The sequence below is a fragment of the Frankliniella occidentalis genome, unplaced genomic scaffold, assembly GCF_000697945.3.
Source record: "Frankliniella occidentalis isolate FOCC.00 unplaced genomic scaffold, Focc_3.1 Scaffold633, whole genome shotgun sequence".
In the NCBI taxonomy this organism is placed as follows: domain Eukaryota; kingdom Metazoa; phylum Arthropoda; class Insecta; order Thysanoptera; family Thripidae; genus Frankliniella; species Frankliniella occidentalis.
This window is the reverse complement of record NW_026267748.1, coordinates 27,720-38,610: the sequence shown is the minus strand read 5'-3', so window position 1 is coordinate 38,610 and position 10,891 is coordinate 27,720. Positions and strand designations below refer to the sequence as shown.

Sequence of the window (10,891 nt, the reverse complement as noted above, 5' to 3'; positions counted from 1 at the left end):
CCTACAGGCCAAAATTTTGTCCATTTGGCTCTATCTTTAACCGTTTAGTCGCCAGAGGGCGATTTCCACACGAAAACGACCCCAAATCAGATTAATGTTGTTTCTCAGATATTTGATGGTCAATGATGGGGCAACTCGCCAAAATAAAGTCCTGGGGGTAAAATTTGTGTCCTTTAAAGCCGAAGGCTTGTCTACGATTTGCCATTTGCCCGACTCGGGTGTCAGCGCCGCAGGCCTAGGTAGATGTATGCCAGGCGCGTCGCAGCGTAACAGTGTTTCGTGAGATATCGCGAAGCCTGTTACGCGAGACGTGGTCTGGCGTACATCTACCTAGTTAGTTACTCCACCGGACACCATCAAATATCTGAGAGCTAACATTTAAATGTTTTGGGGTCATTTCCGTGTGAAAAACGCCTTCTGGCGCCCAAACGGTTAGAGATAGAGCAAAACGGACACAATTTTGGCCCATGGGTTTCTACTTTGACGAGGTACTTCTAAGAAAGATGTAGAAAAAAATATTTTATTAAAGAAATGTTTTAGGATTTTTGTTTATGATTTTTTTGACACGTTAATTTTTGAGCCAGAGGGCTCAAAATCAATACAGTTCCTCCTTCTTATGATACAAAGTTACAATAAAAATTAGAGTTTTCTAGCTCAAACCGTTTTCGAGTTATCGTGCGTACAGACAGACAGACAGACGCGAAACTTTTTGATCATCACTGGAGTACTAGGTAGATGTACGCCAGACCACGTCTCGCGTAACAGGCTTCGCGATATCTCACGAAACACTGTTACGCTGTGACGCGCCTGGCATACATCTACCTAGGCCTGCGGCGCTGACACCGGAGTTAGGCAAAAGGCACGATCGTTAATAGGCCTTTGGCCCTAAAAGTCAAAAATTTTGTGCTTTGGGGTTTTACTTTGACGAGTTACCCCACCGGAGAAAAAACCATTACAATGTTATGGGGTGATTTCCGTGTGAAGAACGTCCTCTGGAGCCTAAACGGTTAGAGATAGAGCAAAACGGACAAAATTTTGGCCCAAAGGGTTCTACTTTGACGAGTTCCTTCTAAGAAAGATGTTAAAAAAAAGTTTTTGAATAGAAATGTTTTCGGCTCCTTGTTTTTGATTTTTTTGACACGTCAATTTTTGAGCCAGAGGGCTCAAAATCAATACAGTTCTTCCTTTTTATGAAACAAAGTTGCCATAAAAATTTGAGCCTTCTACCTCAAACCGTTCTTGAGTTATCGTGCGAACAGACAGACAGACAGACAGACAGACAGACAAACAAACAGACAGACGCGAAACTTTTTGATCATCACTGGAGTAATAGGCTTCGCTATCGCTCAGCCAATTAGGCTTCGCTAATCGCTCAGCCAAAAACCGGAGCAGTCGTTGAAATCATCTCTCAGCGGGTCATGACAATGATTGTACGGCGTATTGCACCTACCTTTTATCCGTGATGAGCTCTGGTACTGACGTTTTAGACGAGATCCCGGATCCAATTTTATGAGAGCTGTCTTCAATGAGGAAGTTTCCCGTCGAACTCTCCACGGAGTTCAGGCTGTCGTCACTGTCCGTTACAAAACTCACTAGAGTAGATTTGCCGACACCGGTCGTTCCTATCACGAGGATAATTTCACCACCCTGGTTTGGGGCAAGTGCTGCCTGTGTTCAGATACAAAAGAAAGCGATTAAAGCAAGTACTGGGCTTGACTAGACTAGGCTTGTTAAATGAATGGAATCAAATCGGCCCTGCACTGTAAATTGCTCACGAACGATAGGTTCGTAATGCAAACCGAAACCTCCGTAGCTTACCGACACTGTGAAAAATACTCGTAAGGGTTACGAGAAAATTTTCCACGTTAAAAGTTGTAAAACTACAATTTGAAATTCTAAATTTACAAGCACTCCCTATCGACTTTAAACTGACAGACGAGCAAGAATGGGCTGTCGTGAATTAACGACATGTTTTGTAAATCAAAATTACAATAAATGTCGTAAATTTACGAGGATATTTTTCACAGTGAAGGATTTGGAAGCGTTGCATTACAAACTTATTGTTCGTAAGCTTAGGAAACAAACAGTTCGTAATGCAAACCGATTGTTCGTAAGAACCTTTCTAGCCTTACAAACAATCGCGACGCCTCAGCCCGCTGAGCTGTCGCTGAACTATGGAGACCCGGCAACCCGGCGCGGTTCGGTCTGTGATCCCTCTCGCTCTCCCACACCTACGTTAGGAAAAGCCAGCCAGAGGGAAAAATCTACGCCCTCCCACTTCCTATACGCAACAAAATGTCTCATAACAGTGCGGAACTCGCGTCGCTCTCCGTGTAAATAGGACAAAAGTGTTCTCCTCCCCCTTTCTTGCCAACTGAAGATCGGGCCGGCCTAGAAATGTCTCATACGAAAGCTTTTTGAAAACCCGTAACACCTCCCCCTTACAAATCACACGCAGCGGTGCAGTGTTCTGCCTCGTTTTTCGTTCGAAACAAACCGCTAAAATTGCATAGCCTGTACCTTTGAAAGAATCGCGTTGAGTTCGGTTTCACGCTCGTGTGACACCCGCGGAGCCAGCCGAAAACCGTAGGTTGAGCGGAGCCAGTTGTTCGGTGACTGGCGCCAATGTACTCCCAGTCCCATAGTGGCTTGCAGCAGAGAGCCACGCGCCCGTTCCGGCGAGCCACGGGTCCTGCTCGCGGGTGGCTCGAGAGCCGTGCAGAGACATGGAATAGGATAGACTTGACACGGTATTGTTCGGGGTGAAACCTTTACGACCCCGGGCCCGAGGCCGCGCTGGTGCGTGTAGCGGGGGCTGGTACCCGGCCGAGCTCTGTTCGGCTCCGCTCGGGCACCGTTCGGCTCCTGCATCGCCCGGTCCAGCGTGGCGTGGCGGAGCGGCACCGCGCCGGACCAGCCGGACCTCAGCCGGACCTCAGCCGGACCCGCCCCGAAGAGGAGCCCGAAGTGACCCGAACAGAGCTCGGCCCGGTACTGGCCTCCCCCGCTCTCCCCCGCCATCCCCCGCGCAGGCGCGGCCAGGGGTCCGGGCCCCGGTCGTAAAGGTTACACGGAGAACAATGCTTTTCCCTCTCGTGTCAACTCTATCCTATTCCATGTCTCTGGAGCCGTGAGTTTGAGGGGCCTGCTCCGAGATACACCCAAAATAAGGGTCAAGTTTGGTAAGAGGTCTCTGGACTTTATCCTCTAAAATGGCCAACTGGGACATTATTCCATGCTTACTTCTACTAACGGCGTACTAATAAGTGTACTAACCGTACCAACGTCGTAAAAACCGTACTCTACTCACGTCGTACAAGCCGTACTAACGGCGTACTAAAGTGCACTATATAGCTCGGAATGCACACCTACTTTCCGAGTGATTTCCCCCTCGACTCAAACTTGGTCGTCGTTGATATTGAAGTCTACTCATAGTGCTTGTTATTTGTACTTGTTCAATTTTGAATTGCAATTTTACTACACGTTTCATAAGGGAAAATTTCTATGTAAAACATACATCTACACTGTAAGAAATATCTACATCAGTAACAACATGAATTTGAACAGTTACTGTACTTCCGCAACGCACACCGCAGGACACAGATAGAGCACATAACTTAACGGTGCCTCCGTTATACAATTAACACTGTAAAACTGTGGTTGATGCTTTAGATATTTTTTTCATCTGTTTTTCCCACAGTGGTAGGGGTTTCGCCGGGTTTCACACGTACATCACGATGTTCGTAGATGCAGCTCTGTAGCTCTTGCAGGTCACCATCTGAGCGGCGATCACGGAGCAGCGAAGTCTTCTCAGGTGGCACGCTCTGGTCAGCGCGACCGGATGGGCCACTCATGCCTTGCGGTAGAAATTGGAGCCACGCTGCGGAAGGCTCACCGCCCAGTTCACCAAGCATGTACACCCACGGTGAGGAAGAGTCACTCTCTCCGGTGCACTATGACACAAGAAGAAAGATACCTTGACATTGTGTTGTTCTACACGAAGAAAAGTCAGTTGTGGGAAATAATAATAGGTTTGGCGGGTGAAAGACGGGGTGCGTCTTGGTCCCTTGTGTACAACGCAAAAAATTCGAACCCGATTTACCAGACGCGTAGCGAGTAATACTTCAGTGATAATCAAAAAGCTTCGCGTCTGTCTGTCATCCCGATAACTCGAGAACAAGCTAGGTGCTCTGCAGCATAACACTACTGTTTCGTGCGATATCGCGAAGCCTCTTACGCGAGACGTGGTCTGGGGTACACCTCTAGTTTACAGTCCAACCGTAAAATAAAACACACTTCGCACCGTATTCCTGCTCTACAGTTCTGTAAACATTGGAATTTTCTTTTGATCTTGGGCAAAATATCGGTAAACGTCCAATTTAGGTCCAACAGGTTCAACAGGGGAGTTGCACAGTTACAGGTGCACAACTACCCAGTTAAACACTGGCAAGTATTCAACTTGTGTTTGCACACTTGGATTATCAGTGTACGGCATGACGAAATCCTAACCCTTGAGGGCAAAGGGTTGCCACTTGACCAATTCCTAATTTTTGAGACCTTCTTAATTAACTAAATTTTATCGCTTCTTTTGCTCAAAAATATCCTATGGCGCCTAAGCGGTGGGGAATAGCACCAAACCGAGAGATTTTGACCTGGAGTATTTTATTTGGACGAGTTACCCCTTCGGAGACCAACAAATGTTAGAAAAAATATTCATTTGTTTTAGGGCTAACAGTAAGAGATAGCAAACAGAAAAACTGTTGACAAATATACTTGTTTTTGATCACTTTTGAGATAAAAACTTCCTCTAGCGCTAAAACGGTGAGAGATGCTGACACACGCACAAAAACTTTGTTCAACGACATCATCTTTGACGAGTTACCCCTTACAAACTCAAAATATTTTTCCAGAAATTTGAAATACCTTCCGAGTTTTGTTTTGGTAAATGTTCCCTGTGTTCAGCCACATTTTGACCAATGCAGTTCAAAATCAATACAGATTTCGCTTTCTATAATGTAAAGTGACTACTGCAAATTTAGAGTACCTAGCTCGATGCATTCTCGAGTTCACATGGTTACAGACAGAAGTGCACGAAACTTGATCACTTGAGAAATTGGTTTCGCTTCGCTATCATGCCGCCACAAACGAAAAGCTGAATTATTTTACAAAAGAGGCTCAGATAAATTAAAGACTTTCTCTTAGCATTTATTTAAGGTAAAGTAAAGGCAAAACCGAACATAAAAAAAAAAATCACATTAAGGCTCTGACACTGCCTTGCTTGGAAATGTTATCTGAGTATGAGCCCATTCTAAGCCACAGTTATAATTTAGCAGCGTATTCAGATTTTGCCTTTTTGAATATGCTCAAAGTTCTCAATTTCAATTTTGAAAGTGCACTCTCCGCTGAAACTTCTTACTTTCTTTTCACGGATGTCAGCGAAGCTGGAGTTGCTAAGAAGCAACGAGGCGGTATCACACAAAGCCTCAGGTGATCCATCCCAACTCTGAAAAAAAAAACATGATCATACAATACAGACTGATTGGCTGGGATGATATATAGCCTGGTTCAATAGTTGTGTTCCAATTCTTGGTCGGGACGGTCGGGGCAGTATGCTCGCCAGGCTGACCAAACGGCCGCAGAGCAGACCTTCCCAACCGAATTGGAACACAAGCACAAGCCATAGCATACCCGGTTTTAATTCGCTTTTAAGTCTGGCGTTCGGTGCGACGAAATAAAGTTAGTACTAATCTATAGTCGAGACCTTTATGAGGCGCACTTGATGACAAACCGTTACACACGAACAATTGCCAGTCAGTGCCCAACTTGCGCTGGCTCTAGCCACTGTTAAAAAAAGACCTACAGTAATTCGTACAAGACAGACAATAAATTTTAATACGGTCCTGACTTTATTTTATTTTACGGTCAGACTGTTTTAAAGTCCAATCCGAACCGTTGCCGCCTGTTACAGGCTGCACTGTATAGTAGAATACGGTCAGACTGTATTCAAATTTACAATCTGATTTCTGATGTGTTACAGCATGGACTGTAAAATCTAATTTTAGTCGGACTGGAATGCTAGACCTAGTGGGTGGAAATTTCAAATTAGGGTTCGCCCGGTCGGGAAAATTGGAATCCGCTTTTTTCTGCGGGGCTGGAAAAATTTGAAAAATTTATTTATCCTAACCTAACCTTTTCAGTGAAAAACACGCGAAAAATCTCCCCCTGCGCAATGAGGAACGAAGAATTAGATTTGTTTTGGACGTTTTGTGCCATAGAAAGATGTCTCGGCCCTAATAATTTGACTCTAATATTTGATCGTTCCCTTCAGGTAATGTCGGAATTCGTTTTGTTCTGACCTAACACGGTAATTCCTACAATTACAACGAAATTTACGAATCTTATTGGGATTTTCAAGTACTCCGTATTCCAAAAGGCGCTATCCACGCCAAAAAGACGTAAAAATTTCGACCTGCGTTTTATTCGCCAAATATGTAGCCCTTGAGTAGCTGCATCAGGTGCTGCAATCCGTTTAGTGATATCTCAAACCGTGTCGCGTCGGGAGCGTTGAGAACAAGGCCCTCCGCCCCACCACCAAGTGACACCCTCGGGACGCCTTTCCGCCCGCGGCGCCGCGCGCGCCCGCCCTGCGGAAAAGCGACCTGTGCAGCGTCATAGTACAAGGTGAGGGCTTTCCATCGCCTCTGTCCAATTTCATATATGTCAAATAATACAAGAGATAAAAGGACATTTAGAAAACGCGGGACCCGTTATTTATCTTCTTTATTTGCATCAAACGCTAAAGAGTGCCCAAAAAAATCTCGACGGTCCCACATCCGTGAGCACATTACGTACGCCCACACAAAAAATTAAGTTAGAATCTCGATGGGATGACATAGAAAATTCACGAAAACTGATTGAGGCCTGTTCTGTCGCCAGGCTCGGCTCGTCATTGGCTGCCGGCTGATGGGCGCGCGGATTCAAACAGGCTGCTGAGCACCGAAACAGTTTTCGTGAATTTTCTACATCATCCCATCGAGATCCCAACTTAAATTTTTGTGTGTACGTAGGTAAAGTGGTCACGGACGTAGGACCGTCGAGATTCTTTTGGGCACTCTTTAGCGTTTGAAGCAAATAAAGAAGATAAATAACGGGTCCCGCTTCTCCTAAATGTCGTTTTATCGTATTATTTCACTGTAAAAAATATTAGTGATTTTACCGATAATTCGTGTAATCTTGTACAGAAATTGTAGTGTAATTTTACAGAACATGTTAGTTTTACCAAAATACTATGATAATATTAATTGTTCCTGTAAAATTACAGATTGTAGGTCTACCGCGTGCATAGTAGGAAGCAAGATATGGAGTACAGACAGGCTAAATGCACGGAGCGCGCCGTAGCGCAATGGTCAAGGCATTGGGCTTACGACCACGAGGTCGGGGGTTTGATCCCACCAAGAGTTCAAAAGTTCAAGCACTTTCACTGATGAAACCGGTCGGCGGTTCACCATGAAATATATGGAACAAGAAAGCAGTCACCAAAAATATTTTCTTCTTGCATATATTACCTCAGAATAATGTGGGTAAAAATTACAGGAAACATTCGTAAAAATATTTACAGAAATATTTCGTGTTACTTTTACAGAAATTTTTTGGAGTTAGTTTTACAAGTGTCTGCAATTTTACAGACTATGGTAATTTTACCAGACTTTTACTTGCACTAAGTATACCTAGACTTTTTCTGTAAAATCTCCCCCAAAATGAAATTGGCCAGCGGCGATGGAAAGCCCTTATCTCGTACTATGACGCTGCACAGGTCGCTTTCCCGCAGGGCGGGCGCGCGCGGCGCCGCGGGCGGAAAGGCGTCCCGAGGGTGTCACTTGGTGGTGGGGCGGAGGGCCTTGTTCTCAACGCTCCCGACGCGACACCGTTTGAGATATCACTAAACGGATTGCAGCACCTGATGCAGCTACTCAAGGGCTACATATTTCGCGAATAAAACGCAGGTCGAAATTTTTACGTCTTTTTGGGGTGGATAGCGCCAAAACACCAACGCAGTATTTTCAGCTGAGTATTAAACTACTTTTATATCAACCATATCTTATCCAAAGCTTGCTTCTATACAATAACTATTTTTTTTTCAATTTTTCAACTATTTTTTTTTTTCGGAAAACTGCGAACCTTTTTTCAAATGCGTTTTTGGTCCTCTATGACGGCCTTTTACGGTTTTCATTTAACAGTCTGGACCGTAAATTAAAATACGGGCCAGACTTAATTCTGAAGTACAGTCCAGACTGAACAGTAGGTCATCTCATTTTGGTATTCGAAGTCAGCGATTTCGGAGGTACGCACATTTAATGATAGATTAGACCTAGTAGAGACCCTGTGCAAAGTTTGGGCCCTGTGCGATAACGATTACGCGACCCGCATCGCGATTTTCCGAGCGGGCTCAAAATTGGCGCGCGGTGACCCGACACCTTGTCGGCTCTGCCGTGCTGACACGGTGGGGTCAGAGGAGACGTCTCGGTTCTGAAGTGTGACCCTATGGGTCCTACTTCACATCCGACATGGTGAATCCGAGCTCGCGACTAACCGGGCGTCTCCAGGGACCCGAACGTCGCGGGTCGCGCGGCTCGCTCCTGGCAGCCGAAATTGGCAAAAACAAACATATTGTTTTTGCCAATACGTAGGCCGTACCGTGCCCTATCCGAAACTATGTAGCGTGCCAGGTAGCGGTGACGCGTTCACTGGAAAAATTAAATAATGTCAAAAACGCCTGCGTACTAGGCTACCATGCGCTACAGGCTTGTAGCGCGGGCAGTCTATGTGACGTCACCACAGGCGCAAATACCTGTTTTTAAAACTTTTTCCAGTGATCGCGTCACCGCTACCTGGCATGCTACATAGTTTTGGATAGCGCACGGTACGGCCTACGAATTGGCAAAAACAATTTGTTTGTTTTTGCCAATTTCGGCTGCCAGGAGCGAGCCGCGCGACCCGCGACGTTTGGGTCCCTGGAGACGCCCGGTTAGTCGCTAGCTCGGATTCACCATGTCGGATGTGAAGTAGGACCCATAGGGTCACACTTCAGACCCAAAACGTCACCTCTGACCCCACCGTGTCAGCACGGCAGAGCCGACAAGGTGTCGGGTCACAGCGCGCCAATTTTGAGCCCGCTTGGAAAATCGCGATGCGGGTCGGGTAAACGTTATCGCACAGGGCTCAAACTTTGCACAGGGTCTCTGCTAGGTCTAATCTATCACTAGACGTGCGTACCTCGAAATTTTTTTTCCGGTGAGATGGCCTACTGAACAGGGGTCAAATTATGAAACCTCATCATTATTAGCTGTACAGGGTGGGTGATCCGCGACGTCTTTTTTAAATGCTTACACTGTACCGGATTCACGCGTACGGGCGGGCTTGCCTACCGTCGCTCGCTAGGGCGCCTTTACGGCGCCGTGCGAGTGTGCAACCCGTTCGCACGCATGAATCCGGTATAGTATAAGCATTTTAAAAAGACGGCGCTGATCACTCACCCTGTAGACCTACTGAACATTTCTTAATGTCAATACGAAGTAGAACAAGACACTGGTTTTAAATTTGCATCATCTGCTTTCACGATCTGTTCTCTGCCGGAACTTTCTTCAGAGTGTATACGAACCACTTTATCCAATATTTAATTAATTTGTGATCCCCGTCTTACGTTTCCCCAAAAATCACTGTTAGTAGCGGATAGCACTTTGGTAAGCAAATGAGAGTTGATAGTTAAGGCTATACGCGTACCTCAATAATGTTTCGGATGTAGATGTTTTCCGTACAGTTACCGGCGTCCTGAGCGAACAAATGAAATGGGAGTAACTGGGCTTCGACAGGGAAGGCGTACCTGAAAAAAGCACCGACGAATTTTAATTCGGTTTAACAAGTTAATATTAACAAAATGTGAGGCAGAAAAGTGAGTGAAACGTAAGGCTATGTATTGTAAGCCTTTCAAACGAATTCTTTTTCGGTGTTAGCAAGCTTACACACTTTTTCGACCTGCAAACAACAAACATTTCAAAAAAAATCCTTTCAGATTCAGAGTGTAGTGTTGACAAATATTCAACTTTCTACAAGTCCAAAAAGAAAAATATTAAGTGTAGCTCCGTCACACACAAATTTATGAGAATGACACTCTACACTCTTAATCTGAAAGGACTTTTATTGTCCATAGAAAGACGCGTTTTTGTGCACATCTCTCTCAACCGGATGCAGATTGGAATCTAGCAAGTGAGCAATTTGCATCTTAATGATGGACAAAAAAATAATTGTCCACAAAAGGGATGCTAATTCGACCCTTGCTGGATTCAAAATCTGCATCCGGTTGAGATGTGCACAAAACCGCGTCTCCCTATGAACAATAAAAGTCCTTTCTGATTAAGTGTGTAAATGTGAAAGAACAATTTTGTCCATAACGAGAGAACGGATTTACACGCATCCAATGACTAACAAAGTTATTTCGTTAGAGAGGACAATTTTCAATTTTGTTTTCACCTCATGGACAAATTTGCTTCCTGTTTCGTGGCCAAGACATTTGTCCCACGAAGTGGACGTTTGCATCAGTATCTTCTTTTTAGCCCGCCTTTCTGCTTTTAAAAAAGCATTAAAGTGGGCTTATGCAACCGCTCTCGTGTCCGTCCGTCTGTCCGTGTCCGTCCGTCCGTCTGCCGAATATATTTAAGAAAATAAAACAATGGAAAAAAGTCAAGTTTTAAGACTGTTTCACAAACAATACAATATAAAAACTGCGCTGGTTCATTTTGTTGGCTGAGCGATAGCGAAGCCTATTACTCCAGTGATGATCAAAAAGTTTCGCGTCTGTCTGTCTGTCTGTCTGTTTGTTTGTGTGTGTGTTTGT

The 10,891-nt window shown here is 45.0% G+C and overlaps 1 protein-coding gene across 1 annotated transcript in view; it reads right to left on the bottom strand.

The window, feature by feature from the left end:
* Positions 1-1,422: 1,422 nt before the first annotated feature.
* Positions 1,423-10,891, bottom strand: part of LOC113215493 (uncharacterized) — a 17,825-nt gene continuing 8,356 nt past the window's right edge. The window contains exons 3-6 of the mRNA XM_026435122.2: positions 9,781-9,880; positions 5,417-5,503; positions 3,732-3,953; positions 1,423-1,668 (exon numbers count right to left, since the gene is read on the bottom strand). Coding sequence (XP_026290907.2) covers positions 1,447-1,668; positions 3,732-3,953; positions 5,417-5,503; positions 9,781-9,880 — 631 coding nt within the window. The 3' untranslated portion in view covers positions 1,423-1,446. The remainder of the gene's footprint in view (positions 1,669-3,731; positions 3,954-5,416; positions 5,504-9,780; positions 9,881-10,891) is intronic.